At 28.7% G+C, this 20,987-nt stretch overlaps 1 protein-coding gene across 1 annotated transcript in view; it reads left to right on the forward strand.

Annotated features, from left to right (window-relative positions):
• The first annotated feature begins 2,335 nt into the window (after positions 1–2,335).
• Positions 2,336–20,987, forward strand: part of LOC129972103 (gonadotropin-releasing hormone receptor-like) — a 96,239-nt gene continuing 77,587 nt past the window's right edge. Inside the window, exon 1 of the mRNA XM_056086091.1 lies at positions 2,336–3,163. Within this exon, the coding sequence (XP_055942066.1) occupies positions 2,336–3,163 (828 nt within the window). The remainder of the gene's footprint in view (positions 3,164–20,987) is intronic.

The raw sequence follows: 20,987 nt of genomic DNA on the forward strand, positions 1-20,987 counted from the left end.
AAATGAGCCGGTATATATTGTCAGTAAAAGAAGTATCGCGGCACGTGGCTTGAAGAAGAGAATGTAGTAGGTGCGATCATGGTTAGCATTAAAGTTCCTAGTGCTGATGATCAAAGATTCAAGCTAGGTTCGTTAGTAATATTTACGTAAGTAGATTGAAGAAAATTGGCTCAAAAATGGAAATGGAAGATGAAGTAAAAGCCATCGACCTAAAAAATAAAGTAAGTGCCATTAAACTGAAAAGTGAAATAAGTACCATTGGCTAAAAAAATATATTAATTGCCAAAATTGGCCTCGAATTTGTTTTCCATTGTCCTGTGAAATTAATTATACACATACTGTGTTTTCTATTTACTTCAAGCATGCTTGAGACGATTATATTACGAAAAATTTTGGATTATTAATGAAAAGTTTAATGTGAGTTGAAGTGATAAACCGTCAAGAATTATGTAGGAATAAACGGAGTATTGGAATTATGAAGAAAATTGAAAAGTAAATTTATTTTACAAAATTGAAAAATTCCTAAATTTCTCATATTTTTAGAAGTACTTTTTTTTCTAAATCTCATTCACTTAAAATAGTCACAACGAATTTTAACTATGAAAAACTATGATAACATTCTTAAAAGAAAAGTTTTTAACTAGAATGCTTAATAACTGAAATGATAACAATTATTATTAAAAGTTAAAAATTATTTAAATCACTTAAATAAATTATTAATCCCTTTTGCGACTTACATTAACAAAAGAAGGTATTCGGTCGGATTTCAATTCTTTTTTTTAAATTTAAATTTAATATTTTATGCTTTAATAATATTTTCGGTTGAAGTAATATAAGAACTGCATATTAAGATCTTCATAGGAATCTACAAAATAAATATATTCGTGGCGAAGAAAAGAAAATGGTTGTATTTTTAATTTATAGCATAAGAAATCTTACAATGCCTTGTAGCAATGTTATACACAACAAACAGTGTAAGTTAAAATAAAATAAACTTGAAAGTTTTTTAAAAATAATGCTAATTTATAATTATATTATATGAAATTCTATAAATGCCAGGGAAAAACTCTTATTTCCCAAACAATTTATAGTTTATAATTTGGAATTAATAGTCTATGAAATTTAGTACTCTTCTCTAAATATTGAGACGGATTACTCAATTAATAGATTCTTATTCTTGGTGCCATTATCTCTATCGAATGCGGATTTTTCTTTTTGAATCTTAAAATGTACTAACTTTTTCAAAATAGAAAATAATAAGAATTATTAATTAGACCAAATTTGTCTTTCAGAAAGGAAGAAATACCAATGTGCAAGATTCTTTTTTCCGCTACTATGCAGAAATGGGTTTTCTTCTTTTTCCAGGTGTCGCTGTGGCGCCCCACAGAAAGGAGGAGCGCCCCGGGAACTCACAGATGTTGCGCAAGTTTTCCAAGCGACACACGTTTTCCGACTTTTCCCAATCGAAGTTCGCGCATGGTTCGGAGCGGTTCAAATAAATTCACTTGTATCTCAAAAATCATACGTGGATTTGCGGAAAAAAGTTACATTTTGCGAAATTGCAAGGAAAAGAATTTCTGGAACCGGATGCCTTTAGTTCGAAACGTCAAATAATTGCTCAGCATTCTTAGCATGCGGAACCTTTAGAGAAGGAATCTATTGTAATTGGTAAACGTGACTCAATTATAGATTTTAATTTATTAATATTTTTTATTAAATTTTCAACAAAGTTATATCTTTTATCCCAGTGAAATTTAATTGAAGTAATAGTTGTATAAGAATGCTATGGTTAAAAATTAATTTTTAGATTCAACAATAATATCTTTTATTTTTTGGAATCTAGTTCTCGTGTAATATCTATTTAAAAATAACTGAATCAAGAATACCGAAACTTAAATACGAATATATACTCGTTGTCCTTTAAATTTTTAAAAAAAATTAAAACCTAAGTACTAAAGTTTTAGAGATAAAATATTCAAAAATATATTTATTAAGAAATCGATGCGCTATCTATTATTTATGTTTAGCCCATAAAATTACTGATTGTTTATAACACATGCGTAAATGTATGATTTAAAGAAAATACTGAAATGTAATTAAATATAAACTTTACTAGTTATTAATTAGAAACCGAATAAGTCGACAATTATATATAAGTTTCATATATTTCATGAAAATGCTTTTTATAAAGACGTTTTCATTCCTTAAAAAATAATTATTTAATGTATTGATATTTAAGAACGGAAAAAGAAAATTTTTGATCTCTATGTTTAAATATTAAAGCGATTATAGATTTCCATCTTAATATAAAATAGAAATTATTATCGATACCAAAATGAATGCAGCTGTTTTGATCATCTTCTTCCTCGTTGGTATAAATGAAAAGAATTCTGTTGCATTAGCTAATAAATATCACCAGCATAGGGATGTTATTTCTTTAAAAATGAATGATGTCAGATTTTCCAATAAACTTTCGGAAAATTTTAATCGTGAAACTTCCACTCGCAACGATAAAAGAGCCCCATCTAGTAAATCACTGTCTTTCCAAAAACCACTTGTTTCGATTACCAGTTTGGAAACAGACGTGAAAAGCGATAAGGACAAGGATTGTTTTAAGAAGGAAGAATATGTCAACCCTCCAGTTTCGCTCCATGAAGAGACTGTGTTTACCTTGAACTTCAGTCTCGAGGATCAGAATTGTTCTAATTCATCTGACTTGAGCAATAAACTTTTACACGCACCCCAGTTCGGAAGTTCAACTCTCATCAAAGGTCTCATACTTTCAACCATTGCAGTCTTCTCCTTTATAGGAAATGTGTCCACATTGGTGTCAATACTGAGAACCAGGCGCATTGGATCTTCCACTGTTTATTTGCTTCTGGCGCATTTGGCGATCGCCGATTTGTTGGTTACTCTCTTTTGCATTCTGACTGAAGGTCTGTGGACTTTAACTGTAGAATGGTATGGCAGCAATTTGATGTGCAAAGTCGTAAAGTTCATGCAAATGTTTTCACTTTATTTATCAACATTTGTTCTGGTGCTCATCGGATTTGATAGGCTCTCAGCTGTCCGATTCCCAATGCACAGAGCCCATGCAAAGCAACATGTGAGAAGAGGCATGGCTTGCATCTGGCTGATAAGCGCTATTTTTAGCTTCCCACAGGTATGTTCTTTTTTAAAAATTTATGCAAAAATAATACAGTAAAAATCATATAAAATTTTAATAAATTTTTGCAGTGCATTTAATATTTTTTGAATTTACGTAATTTTTTCTTATAATCCTTGAAATTTTGTAGTATTGCTATATTCCTAAATATTTTTATTTCATGATATATATTCGATTGTTAAAATATCTTAAAATTATATATATAGTAAGAATAAATAAAAATATATTTAAGAACAAACAGATATAAAATATAATTAGAATGAATAATGTGAAAAATAATAATATACTTTTTGCATTGCAAAAAAAAAAATCAATTTTTATTTAAAAGTATGATTGAAAGTATAACTCTTTTGACTGAGGTATAAAAATTGATATGGAAGAAATGATTAGTATTTGCTTAAAATAATTATTATTAATTCCATGTTTTAAAATTATTACATCGCTGTTTTGGAATACATAATTTTAAAGTAAGTTGATTGAAGCTTGTGATTGTCGATACAATGATATGTTGATGCAATGATACAATGTCTGATACAATAAAATTGTTTACCGGATAGGTAAGCAATTTTGATGAATATCAACTGAGAGAAAAAGCGATTTCCTTAAAAACTGCTCAGTTCTCACCTTTTGTTAAATTTTTAAATGAAATATATGCAGCAAAATCGACCATTATATTTCAATGCATATGGCAACAGCTAATTTTACTCTGCTGTTCATTTTTATAACACTTTCATTTTCATTTCGTTCATTTTTAACTAATTTGAAGCTCAATTAGTGCAAATATTCCTTCACTATATTTTTTACGATTAAAGGGAAATATTTTTTGTAAAGAATTTGAAATTAAACAATCAGTATTTCTTATTAATGCATATAAAATGAAGACAAAAGTAAAGTGTATGCTCAAAATTAAAAATATGTTCATTTAAATAGTTTTGGCTGTGTAAAAAATAACAATGAATGAATGAAGATAATAAAGAATATGAAACAATGAATTAAATGAACATCAGGAATTTAAATTAAATTTAGGACTAGTAAAAAGTTAATTGTGCATTGAAGAGGTCACTTAATTTATATATTTTTTTTTTTTTCTTTCACGTAAAGCTAAAATTTTGCAATCAGCTTTTCACTTACTTCATTTTGTGCTAAAGTTCTGAAAAGTTTATTTTATGTGAGTTTCCAAAGATAATACAATATTTTAATATTCTTAACTTAATAATTAATTAATGGAGAAATTTAATAGATTTTGTTCCATGAAGAAGCGTCAATTAACAGAGAATTCGAGATAATTTAATTCTTCTGAGATTTCATTATAGCTGAGATCTATGAAATGAATTAATTTATGAGAAACCTGATAAGTACAGTTTTTTTTGTACATTAAAAATACCTGATTTTATTTAATAACCTCTTTTAAGTATGATAAAGTAGAAAACCACATTTCATAAAAAATGGGAAGATTAAAATAAAATCATAAAAAAATAGGAAAAAGTATTAAGTAGAAATTAGGAGATGGAAGAATATCATAAGAAAAAAATTCTTAGCTATTTTAAAAAATTAAGAAACATATTAAAAATGCGATTGCAAAAAAAAAATTATGTATTTCTGATCAACTTGATTTATTAGAACATAATTCATACATTATGTACTTCTGTAAGAACCGAATCTATATTTATTTCTTTTTTATCTCTAGATTTAATGACATTTTAATGACATTAATAGATTTTTTTACTTACGTCCTGCTATTTAGGAAACCAATAAAATTTCTTTTAAAAAACTTTTAAAAAAGATATTTATGACTTTCTTGATTTTTGGGTTGAATAAATTTTTCTATTAAAAAAATGAAACAATTGCATTTCTCCTATGTTTTTATAATTACCTTATATTCCTTGATAATATGTGGTCGAATTTTCCATCTTTAGCTTTATACGAATGCCAAATTTCAGGAAGATGAATTTTCTTCGCTCGATAGTCTGTTTTACTTCTGTTATTGGGAAGTAATCCTTCCCAATAACAGCATTTGCAATCCTCCCATCAGCAATTGCACCTTCTTTCTTCTCTAATAATAGTACTACTTGATTTGCATGGAACACGCTCGATTGAATATCGAATTTTGCTAGATGTAGCACCATTGTAGTACAAAATGCTAAATGTTCCCAAAGCCACTATTTAATAAATAACACGGCATTCGTCTAGAAACTGAAAGTATCTATTAAGATACATTTATCTTTTTTTGGTATTATTGCATTCATTGCCGTTTCATCAGTTAAGAAAAATTATGTATGCGAGCAAAATTATCAGAAAAATACTTTGTCACAAAATTTTGATAAAAGCACAACAGTTTCAGGAATTCATATTTTATTGCAGCGAGATAATTTAAAGCTCATTCTTTTCTTTTAATTGTATAGCTACACTCAGAAACGCAATTTCAAACATAACAAAAAATTATATTTTTCATATACTTTGATAAGCTTTCAGAACCATTGTATTTGCTTTGATTGTATAAAAATGCAAGAAATCTTATATTATGATGAAGCAAATTCAGTTATATCGTCTTTATAGCAATATGATTAAAATAATACTACACATAATAATAATATATATTTACATAATTTTTGTAAGAAATATAGACTAAAAAAACATAAATATACACTAGAATTTGCACGATATACAACTCTAAGTGCGGTATTTTATATAATAAGTGTGTGTTCTATTATAAGTAATGTCTAATATACAACTCTATTATAAGTGTGGTAAAATCTCTAATTTAAAGCGTTGCATTTTCCAGTGCCAGAGACACATAAATGATTTACGGTAGAAATGAATAAACAGAAATCTAATGACCTGAAAAAGTAATATGAGAATCTAAAAAAAAAAAGCAATAGATATGGGTGGTCACAAAAAGTCAAGATCCTCTAATATATGAATAAAAGACGGTGACAACTACATTTATTACCTCGTTAACGTAAGATAAGGTTACGTTAAGAACAAATACTGCTCGCTTAACGTACGAATCGTATAACAAGCAAAACATAATGTGAAAAAAAAAAAAAAAAAAAAAAAAAAACGTCTTCCTTAATGATCGATCTTTCGTTGCATGAGTGTTGAGGAAACATCATGACGTCACAAACAAAATACGGCCCATATGTTGATTATCAGTCTGTCTTACTTGAACGAAATGCCTATTTTTGCATGGAAGCAGCTTTAGCCAGGCAACGTTGTTGAAACAGACTCTAAAGAGAGACGCTCTCCTAGAATCTCTGTGGAGCCTGTAATCAACAAGATCGTGTTTCTAATCATAACTTTGGGAACTAGAAGTAGAAAGAAATAACTTCCGAAGAGCTTATAAAACTACATTCTGTGCCATACCAGGAAGTTATGGAGGAGATAATAGTTTCAGCAGAAAAACAACTTTTTTGGTAAATGAGGCAGATGCAAAAAACATGAAGAATTGTTATATCATTATCCTCTGAAGGCAGAATGAGCAATATAAAATTATTTAACAGCAATATCTCTCACTTTCTCTAAAAGTGTTTGTCTAAATGTTGTCAAAATCAAACTGTTTTTAAACAGCCTTCTTATATAAAAATAAGATTTACAAATAATAGCTTACATTATTACAAATTAGTTTCGGTATACAACATATGTCTTACTTTACATTGGTTCCTAGAGAGAAAGTTTTTTCGCTTAACATTATGAATATAATTAGGAAACAAATTATGCTCGTTTAGTGAGTTTCCACTGTTGAAACATGGTATCTAGGGATAGTAATAAGTCTATGCTGTAAGCGAAAAGATCTTGTCATTTAGCGGCAAAATTCGGAATTCAGTTACTTATTTGAAAAACTGTAGGATATAATCAAAATAATATCAATTGCAAAATTATAGAGCATCATCAATGTAAGGAAAAAGTACATCCTGAGCACGGCATTAATAAGAATAAATTAAATAAACTGCTTAGTTCGTCGTTCTGGCTTTCGAAAATCGTGGCATTGCAAAACATAAAAAAATGGAACTCTTAATCATCCCTTTATCCTCTTAGTTGCTACAATGACCATCTGGAAGTATTGTATTGTAATTCCTGCTATATAGTGCTCAATATAGAAAATAAAATATTGGCAGAAGCATCATCATGTTATCGAAGGCTCTGTTATGTTGACGAAATCAATTTCCAGCATATAGTAGCAGATATTCAGATGTTGTGTACACCATTACATGAAACGTCCGTCATTATCTGTCCGTATCAAATTTGTAAAGAATGTTGACTGTGTTTTTTCGATGCAACATGCGTAACTTCTCTCAACATTCCCTGCAAGTGGGGATGTGCTGGTAGGTATGAATTAGCATTTAACTCACTCAAGATTTCCAAAGTACCGCATTTTGCGAGACATGCAGTTCACTGCAAGGGACAGAGTTTTGGAAATCATGCACAGATAAATTTGGTCCTATACTATCATAAATTTAATCATTGAAGATTGATTGATTTCATAAATTTAATCATCACAATAAATCAAAGAAACTCCATAATTCATTAAATAATATTTTTTGTGTATCTCATACTACTATTTAGAAAGAGCTACTCACTCCGCATTTCGAAGCTAGATGAACCTGCAGTTGACTTTATAGTGGAATGAATAGCCATTTGATTATACATAAATATCATTATTATGATTGCAGCTTTTACAATTTTGAAGGTCATTTTTTAGTAGGAGAGAGGTCATGCTATTTAAAAAGTACATTTCTTAGGTTCCGTCTAATGTATATATATTGTTGGTAAGAAATAATGTTTCAGAATTTACTTTCTTATGTAATGATATATACGCGAAGATAAGCAAGGAATGCAAATTTATAATAAGAAAATAAAACGAGAATATTTAACTTCACATTTTCGAATACTAACCCAAAACATAGAAACTTAATTCTAGCATTGGAGGAGAATCAAATATATATTTTGAGCGAACTGTCTTTACTTAAATTTACTCAAGCTTTGAATAAAAGTTTTTATGTGAAGATAATACACTGAAATGTATTAATCTACCTTGGGCCTTTTTGAGATATCCCATTATTTCTAAAAGCCTTCGGAAGGAAAGACTGTCTGATAATTAATCCATAGATCAATTCGCTTCCTATAGGTCTCAAAATTTCATGCGATTTCCATTATTTGATTGAGCAAGTTCATAGGCATACAAGTATGATTCTAAAAACGATTTTTTTATCACACTCCTGGTAGTTACAAAGTGAGGATTCATAAAAATCTCGAGATTGTATTTCTTTATGACTACAACACTTTCCTTTCGTATACATCGTAAAATCCACATTCTTTCTTTTTAATGCATTCTCTTCTTCATTCAAAAAGAATCTCATTTTACAAAAGAAAGGCAAAGCTTTTTTTTTAAAAAAAAGAAAAAAACCTTTATGGATGGCGGGCCATTATATACCACGTGAAATGAAGGTAATTTAAGATCGCTTTCTGTGAAGCGTCTAGTTATTAACAACATGGAGCTATTCAAAGATAAACCTAGCGGTAAATGTCATGGGAATATGACTATTTAATATCAATGCTGGTTTTTATTACATTGTTTGTGCTTTACTGTATTCCTGACGATTTCATAAAGGGTAGGAAATTTTGAAGTATTTGTATAAAAAAAGAAAATCATTCAACTCAAAAATTTAAACGAGTGTTCTTTATGAGAATTCTAAAATCAGGATTCAGAACGGAATGACTCAGATGTCCAAAGCAATTTCAAAATAATAGATTGAAGACAAATGGAAATACAAGAATGAAATGATAATCGAAATTTTTTCTCACGATTTGTTGATGGTATAGTTCATAGTTTAAACCGCTCAATATTTTTGGAATCTATGAAGCTATGCGTTATGTAAAGTGTTTCTAAAATCATGGAATAAACTTTAAAAAATAGCAATAAACACAGTATCAAATTTTGTTTTATTGTATGCGAAATATATAAAGAACATTTATTGTTATAATCAAAATATTAGAGCTCGAGGCTTTGAAGAATAAGCCTAAAAGCCGCATTTTTGGAATTAGGTTCGTCTATATGTAAACATGATAAATCAAAAGTGCTTTCAGCTAGAGGAATGGAATTTGACATGTAGTCTTAAAATCCATTCACCGGAAATCTTTTTGTCCAAAACCCGGAACATGATTTAATACGAACAGAGCTCAATGGATAATGCTTAGATTTATATCGAGATATGTATCAAATTTATAACTAAAGCCATCAAAGGGTTGCTCAATTATCGGTCAATATTTTTGCATGCATATAAATACGTTATTAACGTAACAACTTAGATAAGTGAAATTTATGTCATGATTTTAGTATTCAAAGTGTAATTTTAAATTAAATTTTTCTAACAGTTGACAGCCTGCCGGTCTGTATATTTGCTTACATGTCAACGTAATGAAATTTGGTGTAATTTTGATTACAGCTATAGTTTTATGCCAAATTTTTTTATCAAACGGGCTGCAAAAAGCTGATCAAAATACATATTCTCACGACAGATTCAATAAAAGTGCTAGATTCACGCCAAATACTGTTGTCATTTGTTTGTTTTCCGCTGAATGCATTTCATAGCAGACCTGAGATTATTAATTATAAGTTCTTTAATGTACCCATTAGAAAATCAAAGTATTCTGAGTCTTAAACTATTTATAAATTATATTTCGAACGATAAGTGATTTAAAAACTGTTATTTGGATGTATATCGCTTGGCCATAAATTATCTCTAAAACGCCAATCCTCAATAATGGTCCCCCTTTCAATGTAAATCAAATTTTCACATCCTTTCTGATATAGTTCAGTTTCAAAATTTGACTTATTTGTTACGGATAGCATTCCAATATTAAATTGTATTCAAAAAATAATTATCACTAAATCGCTAACCCTGCATAAAGATCACCCCTTTCAATATTAACGATAGAAAAGTGTAAATCGAATTTTTACTCCCTTTCTGATATAGTTTAGTTACGAAATTTTTACACTTATTTGTTCCGGATCGCATTTCAATATTTAATGCATTCAAAAAATAATTATCACTAAATCGCTAACCCTGCATAAAGATCACCCCTTTCAATATTAACGATAGAAAAGTGTAAATCGAATTTTCACACCCTTTCTGATATAGTTCAGTTACGAAATTTTTTACACTTATTTGTTCCGGATCGCATTCCAATATTTAATGCATTCAAAAAATAATTATCATTAAATCGATTAATTCAATCACCTTTTTATTTCATACGACACCATTTGGAAAAAAAATGATTTCAAAACTCTGTGATATTTATAATTTGTGTTTTGAATTAAGGTTCAAAAAGTAAGAAAAAAATAAAATTCTACACTTTACTAAAGTATTTTGCCTTTCTCCAGATTATTCCAGTATTGAGTTAGCTTATTTACATAAATAAAAATAAGCTTTCAGACAGACATGTATTTAAAAGAGATTTCCCAACATTTAAAAAACTTTTCAAATATTGAATTTCATGGGAATCTTAAGATCAATGATTTTAAATATAATTGCAAAACTTTGTATGTCTGCCTACTATATAAAGCAGAAAACAAAATGCGTCTGTCTCTGCTGATCTGTTTGTTGTCTCCTAAAAGATGAACAATAGCGACATAAAATTTGCATATATTATTTTGAAGTCCACTTCTAGGATACGTATATTATTTTCAACATTAAAAATTAATTATTTATTAAGATATTTAATCAAATAACAAAAATTAGACACCATACACTTCAGTGTTTTTGCTTGACTTTTTCTCAATAATTTTTGAAATAATTTTCGAGAAAATGATTGATATGCTATCTGAAAGAACAAAGAATGGCCATTTTAACGATGCTAACATAAATGACGTAGTATTTTTTCGTTTATGATATATATTTTTTAATTTATTTTAAATTTAGTTCTTAACGATCGCTTTTTTTTTTATTTCAGTACTTTTTAATCCTTCTATTGTCATTATTTTTAATGTGTTTTAACACATTTTATTCTTTTATATTTATTGCTACATCAAATCTCACATTTCCATTTTTCACTACCGTTTCATTCCGTTTTTCATTGTATGCATCCGTTTCAGCACGTCCAGACAAAACTCCAAGTGAATTACCAAACATTTGATTTTCATAAAATATTACACAATATTATCTCTCAAGTTTACTGAGTCTTGTTTTTACGGAAAGGATTTTTAACAATGAAACCATCATCTATTATAATCATAATAATGATAGAAAGAACATCCATTATAAACATAATAATAATGATAGGAAAAAATTTATCAAAGTACTGAGATAAAAATTGAGAGAAGCTTAACTGACTTTCCAGGGGTCAGGCGTAAGGGAGGGGATAAATGAAATATAATAAAGAAACTGTTCCATTAATTTTAAATTGTCATAATTATAGTATGCACCAAAATATACAGTATTGAAACTCGAGCATCTGGAACACGTGGTTGCGTTTGTCGACGGGGGATAGATCCAGCTACACGTGTTCGCAGTAATGAAAAGGAGTATTGTGTAGTTGTTGTTGGAAATGGGTCTCTCAACGGAGGAAAAAGTATTTGTAGTTGAGCATTATTTCTGCTCATACGGAAGCGGTCGTGAAGATGGACCGAGTTTGAAAAAGGTGGCAGAACAATTCCAAGGGAGGTTTAATAAGACGGTTTAACAAGTAATGGAGCCATTTCTTCAAGATTTGGGAAGGTTCTGTTATGTAAGGAATACTCAGATGAACAGACAGTGGTTTCAACAAGACGGGGAGACCAGCCATACCGCTGGAGCATCTCTTGTCGTGCTGCAGGAAAACTTTCCAGGACGAATCATTTTACGTGGTACTGACTTCTCATACCCGTTCCATTCCCCCAATCTTACACAACCTGATGCCTACTTGTGGGAATGTTGAAGGAGAGTGTGTTGGACTGTGAAAATCCACTAAGAACTGTGCCTACATTACGTGAGAAAATCATCTATTTTGCAGGAGTCTGCAGCAGCTATTTTTCAGGATATGTTTGAGAATCTGCGTGAACGATATGAACACTGTCTGCAGGGAGGTGATGCACACTTTGAACGCTTACATTATGCATACCGGAGTAAATAAACACGCTAATAATGGGTATGAATGTATGTAATTTCTTTTGAGGAAAAATAAACTCACGGATGAAAATAATGTAGTTTTATTCATCTGTTCATTTCAGTATTGTATATTTTTGAACATACTGCATTTAAAACTTGAAAATATTTTTATCCCGAGGAACGCCGTACGTGTTCACCAGTATATTATAAGTAAGAATTTGGAAAGATATTGTTCTCAGAAATTTCTTTTGAAGATGCTACGAATTTTATCTGTAAACATTCCCCTTTTTCCCATTTTCATTAACACGCATGACTATTTTTATAATGCATTACTTCCAATCTTACTTTAATTAAAATTGAATTTTCCGAGCTTTATTACTATCTTTTAAGAGCAGAATTTAGTAGATTCTATTAAGTATTTGAAATAAATTTATTCGTTTGCAGAATTCAATCCAGTCATAGATAAAATTGCTCCCATTAGGTTTTGAGGCAATGGGGATAAAGAAAATAAAACTTTATATATAATCATTCTTTTTTCCAGAAACTATCATTTATTGCATTTTTAAAGCTAAAATTTCTCGAGGGTTCTTAAAAAGTTGTAATTTTATTTTATTTAAAAGTTTATAGTTTTTTTTTCTTCCGAAAACCTGATCTCTTACTTCTAAAATGTTTCAAATTTGCTTTTATCCGAATATGCAATTAACAGGACACTTTTGGATAAAATTGGGTCAATATGCATATTGACGAAGGGAGGATCTAGGAATGATGGGATTAAGAAAATAATCCCATTATAAAAAGTTGAAATATAAAATAAAGAACTATTCCTCATAATCCATGTAAAAAAACTTTAAGTAAACTGCCAAACAAAGGAGGCATTAGTTAGAAGCTCTTCTCTAAGCATAATTAAGTTTCGATCTTGTGAACAACCTCAATTAAATCTTTAGCGAGAGCTATTATAATACGGTCCAGCAGTTCTATTTTGCTGCAGAATTTCTCGGAATTGCAAGCTTTTATCACAATTTCTACGAACTATTGAAGTTGCAAAATAATGCACACTTGAGGTTTATTAAAGGATGAAAATTAATGAGGTTTACTAGAAAAATTTATCGATTCCTCTTCTCCACTTAAGCATTAAAGGCTTCTTCACTGACACACTAATCATATGGAACTATCAGCTGAATTTATTCGAACAAGTTAACTACAAAATCACATCACTTTTTAAATTGTTATCATTCATTTTTTCAGTAACATTATAAAAATGAAATGTAAAGTATACAAAGTATATAAATTATCATTGCACACACACACACACACACGTACACACACACGCACACGCACACACACACACACACACACACACACACACACACACACACACACACACACACACACACACACACACACACACACACACACACACACACACACACACACACACACACACACACACACACATATAATTGTCCGATGCCGTCTATGAACCTGGACAGCGTTTAAAAGTATCTCCCTCCCCCCTTTTATCTGTGTCACTATTGGATGCCCAAATCTCAACTTCCGTTTTGGCTTCAAGTAATTCAATGGGATTTTTTTTATGTTTAAATAAACTGATTTATGGTTGCTCGAATAAACCTAAGCATGGTTAAATAATATTTATGCTGATTTATTACATTCTTCATTTTCGGATGAAATTAAACGTTATTTCTAATATTTTCTTTTAGAAGTTTTTAAAATTTTATATTGGGCTTTGCATTTTTGTCTCTGTTAATTGATAACTACTTGCTAAAATCCTAATTTATCGATTAGTTTTGATTTGAGTTTTTCATCACTTTAAGAACATATCAATGGACAGGGAAACTCTCATTGCAAAGAAACAAAACATCCTAATGTTGATATATATTCGTATCTAAATTACACTGCAATTTTTTTAAATTTGTTAAATAGTCTGGTAAAATGCATGATTATCTACAACTACTTTCGTTAGTGAATGTGTGGCAATCAAATATGAGATATTGACAGTTCGTCTAGACAGATAATCTTATTATTGTTCATGTTACAATGAAAACTTTTTTGATGCTTCAATCAATTAAAGTTTTTGTAATGGAAAAGACAGAGATGACATTCAAAATTATTTCAGTAATTACAACATTAAAATTGCAAAACGTAATTAATGTTGAAATTTTATCCTTCAGATTTTTTAAAATATGAATCGCAAAGGTTAAACGAAGTTAAATTAATTTAAAATAAATCGAATAACACTATTTAAAAAGATGTCACTGTGCCTTTCTGAATAATTTTCTTACATCTTGTTTGTTCATCTATAGAACAGTACAGTAATGGTAATGATTTAAAATATCTTTTATACTCAGACATATGCTGAAACCGATTGTCTTTGATTCATTATTATTTGATAATGATGATGATGCCGTATCTTCGTTATAACGGAAGGATGGGTGCAGTAGCTTCTGAATGTAAGGACTCCTGAGCACCCGAGGTCGGAAATCGGAGTTCTAACCCATATGAAGATGGCAAACACTCGCTTGCTCTACTCTATTCTCAAAAATATTTACGCAAAATTTATATCATAAGGTAATATAAATCTGGAATTTTTCAACTGAGAATTAAGATCCCAAATTCGTTCTAACTCAAAAATTTGATATAATTACAATTATCACAATTTTAAATCTTTCTGATTCTCCAACATTAGAAAAAAATTAAGAAAATAGTATTCATTTAAAATATTTTCCTAAAAAGGCCTGAATACCTTTCAATTGTTTTGCAATTGTTATGAATTAATTTTGAATATTCAATTTAGAGGAAAGATGATTCTTAAGAGACTTCAAAATTAATCATCATTTCCATTAGATAATGGATTTTTGGAACATATTTTTTAAATGATGATGTGTCAAAAAAGCAAATAAGAAATATTAAAAATTATGTTTCATTACTAATAACTTTAATTTATAAGAATATAATCCTCAATAAGAATTATTTTAAAGACTACTAATTAATAAAATTGAAAACATTATATCTGATTGAAATAAAGGGACTAAAATCCGTTTTAATAGCGTGAATTAAATCCATAGATTTTGACGCAAAGATATGAAATGAACATAGATATTAATATCAAAGTGATATAGAATATGCCGAAACTTATTCTCTGAAATTTCAAACCAAATTTCGAAAACTCTGAGGAGAATGATATCCTGTCCTCTTCCTTATTCATCTATTGTGGATGGGAAAATTTCATTTTGTATTAAAGCAAATGCATTATACTGCATTCGGGTGCACGTTTGAGGAAAATACACGCTAGAAACATATCCAGTTTCTCCCATTGTAGCTACTGATTATGACAGAATATCAAGGTATCAAGGCAGATTGAATTGCAAACCTTCACCGGAATCAGAGCATTAGTCAGTGCAATCATATGCTTTAATTACTTTTGGCATCCAATTCACCTCGAATCTATCTTTGCCATAATATGCACTCATTTAATTTCTGAATTAATTATTTCTCCTTTAATTTGCAATTATATTCATTGGTATCGAATTCATTTCGGAATACAATTTTCTTTGAAACCGGTTAGATTTGTTTGTATAAAGAGTGATAAAAAAATTTGAATTGCAATAAATTTCTCATTTTTCGTGCACAATATATTTTATAGACGGAACAGTACATTTAAAAACTCGCATGTTATGGTTTTTTCCCAATAAATTCAAGCAGTTTTCTTATCGTAAAACAAGAATTTAACTGCTATTAAAATATCACATCTGTAAAATTTCTAGAACAGTCGATTTTAATGTTAACATTAGAGCTTTTCATTCACGATAAAAAAATTCTGAATGTTACTGAAATATAGAAAGTGGAATCAAATATATAGAAGTAGACATTAAAATATTTAAAAGATCATAAAATACTTAAATTTCCAATAGAAATCACATTAAAATCAGATCAGATTAATCTTTAGCATGAAAATAAATGTTCGGGCTAAAGATTAATCTGGTTTATGCTTTTGAAATCTCAATGAAATAAAATTAACATTTTTTTTTTCTTCTGGTGTTAACAATTTGAGGGTGTTCTTAGTGGATTGGCTCTTTCAAATGAAATTTTAAGACAAAAAATTTTGATCATGTCTTAAGAACCATTGCGAATCTTAAATTGAAATTTTGCACACTTATAGAAAAAGACATACCGGATAGAATTATTAAATAACTTTAGTTTCCGTAATGGAAATTCATTACTTTAATTAACTTCGAATTAACTATTTTAATTAACTTGGTTAATCAGTTTTTAGATTTAATCAGATAATGAATGCTCGAGTTATAAAAGTGTTCCATTTTTTTATTATCATTGGCAATTATGCACACCCTCCTAAATTCATGTTAAATAAGGAAAAAAAAAAATGTTTTTAGAAAGAGGTTTGCAATAAATTTTACTTAATGAATTTCTGATGCAAATGATGTTTGTGTTATTTTCCATTAGAAAAAGCACAGAAAATTTTGGGGAAAATGGAAAATATACCGATTTCTTATTTTGTGTTAGATACTTGTAATTAAATTGGAAATTTGATACTTAAGCAGAATTCACACGAAGAAGTTGCGCGCAATAGAATGTCATGTTTACTTTAGGAAGATCCTGTGACCGAAATGGGGCAATAATAAATAGTTGTCCCAATGAAACAACCATTTGCCATTGTCCAGTTTTGGGCACGTGATGTTTCTAAGATAGTCGTAACCTTCCATTGCGCGCAACAGATGCCCTCGTGTGAACACTGCTTTACGGCTCGCAGCTTAAACATAACTGGATTGCTTAAAATCTTTTAAAGTATAATGGTTGCTCGTATATCTAAATTCATTTCCACGGTTAAAAAAAACTGCTGATGATGTTGGAATATTGGTGCGCTAAATGACAATTTTAATTGCGTTGGTATAAGGCTTCATAACAAAATTTTTCCCTTTCCGACAAATGACAAAGTTAACTAAACTCGTTGAAAAATTCTATATTTATTAATAATACTTTATTTCATCCTTTTTAAATCTTTTTATAAAAAGAAAATTTTTTAATATTTTTATTCATAAAGTAATGTTTTTAATAAATATAATTAGATTTTTCAATGCATTATCAGAAGAAAGTTCTTGAATAAATTAAATTTATTGCCTCTCATCTAATAATTTAGGAGAATTTATTATTGTAAATTAAATTTATAATATTAATGGCAGAAAGGAATTGCTATCTAATAAATAATTCTAAGGAATTCTAAATGGAAATTTAAACATAGGCGTTTATAAAGGAAACAAATTATAAAACTATTTTTCAATGTAATGATCTGTATTATACTATAAATATAAAACGTAATATAAGTTTGTTTCATAATTAATCAATATGTATATGTAGATGAGATTCTAGGAAATGTGAAGGAAATTTAAAAAATGACTTTCAATAAGTATTTTTCTTCTTTTAGTATTAAAAATAGTTAATTTAAATATTACAAAAATTAAGAAATGCAATGTATAAGAAAAACATATTAATCTTACAACTAATTTATTTATGAAGAAAAATATATGCTAAATCTTGAGTCAAGAAAGTTATTTGCAAGCGGATTGAAATTGAATAAGTTATTTCTTGTTTTTTATTTTTATTTTAGTCGAATTCTGAAATATAACAAGAAATTCTTAGAAATGTATCAAGAAATCTTTTTGATGCTTTCTCATCTATTTTCATTTATTAAATGTATATTTATTACTCGACGTGGGGTTTTTGAATGCATAAGAGTTAAAAATAAAGTAGAGTCAGGTAATATTTTACAGAATATAAGAGAAGTATACTTTTATATATTGAATTAAAATAAATATATTTGAATCAAAAATGTGATTTTGGATTTATATTTGTCTGCATTACTTTAAAATGATTACAGACTACTAGAAAAAAATTTACTTTATAGAAAATACGTACTGGTTGTGGTACAAACATTACGTTTCAACAATATATTTACACACTTTCATAAGAGACTATATGTTTAATTTGCATGCATCTCTAAAAAAAGGCATGAGACTTTAAAAATTTTAATAAAGCTATCTGTACGTTTAATTAATAATGTAAAAATTATTCTAGCTTAATAGATTCCTTTTGTTTAATTACAAATTTACATTGATTCTTCATTCTGCTACTTCATTCTTCTACTGTATAAAGTTCAAAGTTTTTATGTTGAATTAATTCCCATACGAAGTTTTGTTATAGAAGGTAATTCAATAAGTATCAATCCTTTTGTAGTAATCGCTTATAGGTTAACTTTTATGGTTTTATGGATTCACTGGCGTTAGATGATCGGCTTTAAAATTATCTATTATTTTTATCATCTGCACATTACACAACTTCAGAATAAATATAGCCGCTCCGTTCTCCGTTTGTGTTAAAGAAATACCATGATCCATTTCACCAGATAGTGTCCCAAGAGCTGAAATCCATAGAAACTTTTTGCACAATACGAAGACAATATTTGATTACTGCGAAATATTTAAAAATGGGCTAAACAATTCAAGATACGATTTAATAAGCTTTAAAAACGTCAAAATTGTAATGCGTGCCGTTCAAAAAAAAAAAAAAAAAATCTGTGTAACCACAGGATGGGAATATACTACATTGAATACTAATTTTTCTCTTCTAATCATCACCATTTAAAAGGCTTGGTCCATTTAAGATGCTTTAAGGGACAGTGGATTTGTCCCGGCAGTGATGAAACGAGTGAATATTCGGCTTGCTGCTCAACTAAATGCATATTTTTTAGAGTATCAGAAAATCAGACCAAGAGACACGGTAACTAAACTAAAAAATATAATTCTAAATTTTGTAATATTTTTGCAGTAAATTATTAAAAAAATAGCGCAGATATTTATTATCCTCGTATTCAAAACAGGGCTAATATGAAGATAAAATAGTCAATTAGTTTCCTGAAATTCAATAATGATTTTAGTTTCCAGAAAGATAATTATTGTTTAATAACTGCATTAGAAAGAAAAAAATATACTTTTCTTTTATTAGTTTTCAATATTTTCAGCATATATAAACCAAATGCTTAGCAAAATGCTTGCTGATTTTATCAATAATTTATGAATAATCTCATGTTTTTGTTGATAAGTCGGCCAGTCATAAGAAAATAAATAAATAAAAAATACTATCTACATAAAAGCTAGATTCAAGTAAATCAACGTCATTTCCCTTTACTTTTTATTTACATAGTAAAAGGCAAAAAAAGCTGGTACATAAAGATATTTAATAAAAAAATATGCGTAAATGGTTGATTTTAACTAAATAAATGGAAACTATTATACGTTAAACTTGCTTTGCATGTGAAATGATAATAATTTTTCCCCCTTTTAAGAATACTTTATTTCTGATTAAAAAAAATGTTTTTAATTTTGTTCAATTTCGAAAGAAAATTCTTTCATAGCTATTCTCAATTTGCAGTCTTCAAGCAATTTTATAAATTGTCTTCGAAACTTAAATCTTTCGAAAATCAATTACGATGCTTGTCAGCAACAGACATTGGAAAAGAATGAAATGCATTCTGAATTATTGAAAATAAATAAAAATATAAACTGGAAACAGAGAACACATTCATAAAAATGAGTTTCGATTTAAATACACAGTACGAATTTCGATGAATGACATTGACTGTGTTGAATTCAATTTCTAAGGGAAATGTTTTTACTAAAGAAAAGAAGCATATTTATTTCTTACAAAAAATAAACTGTTTTAAAGTTATTTATGAAGTCCAGTTATGGAATAAAACTGCTGATTTATCAAGTTGTAAAGCCTTTCTCGAAGAAAAAGTCTATTAAGCTGTAATGACAAATTTTAAATTCCAGTGAATAGAACGCTTACAATCGTGATTAAAAAAATCGGGATTGCTTATTTAAAATGAATATTTATATAGAGAGGGAGAGATAGATAGGGAGATATTAGAATTCAAGAAACTTTTTATAAAATATTTTAACAAATTTTATAAAAATCATGGTAACAGCAAGCATGCTATTTTATAATAGCATCTGAAAATGTTTTTTAATGATATAAGAGTTTCAACTTTGCAAACTAAAATCGCATAAGCAGTTGATCAAAGAAATGTTAAATTTAGTTTCCACAAAACTGACTGCTTCAAACGCATTTGACGTATTGAAAAAGCCTTTAAAGCCTACTTTTTTTATTAAAAAATCTAAGTATTTGAGTAATAAAAATTATGTAAAGAATACAGTGGGCCTATTATAGATGAATAATCCTCTGTTAGACCATTCGGTTGAATTATTCATCGGTATGTACATCCAATTGGAGAATCGTTGGTCACTGATATTCGTTTAACAAACCATTATCAAACAAGTTTCTATATTGTTTGGATTCTGTTAATTAAATAATTTATTTTTTTAATGATTTAAAACTTGAACCTATTCCAAAGGCAACAATCTATTCAAGGTGTCTTTAGAAATGATTTACGAATTCCATTCCTTTAAAAAAAATGCTGCTTCTGATATATTTCGATGAATCATTTTGATACAGAAATGGCTTACAAATCAAGTAACTTAAGGTGAAAATGAGAGCAAGAACGAAAAGTCAACATCAATTTACTTCAATGTTTGATAGTCAAGACTTTCTTTCCTTTTCGCGGTGTTGTACAACGTAAATTTTCAACAATTGCCCAGATTCTCATTGTCCATAACTGTCATACTGAACAATTTGCGGAGTAGAAGTGG

This window comes from Argiope bruennichi, chromosome 1 (genome assembly GCF_947563725.1).
Source record: "Argiope bruennichi chromosome 1, qqArgBrue1.1, whole genome shotgun sequence".
Lineage (NCBI taxonomy): Eukaryota > Metazoa > Arthropoda > Arachnida > Araneae > Araneidae > Argiope > Argiope bruennichi.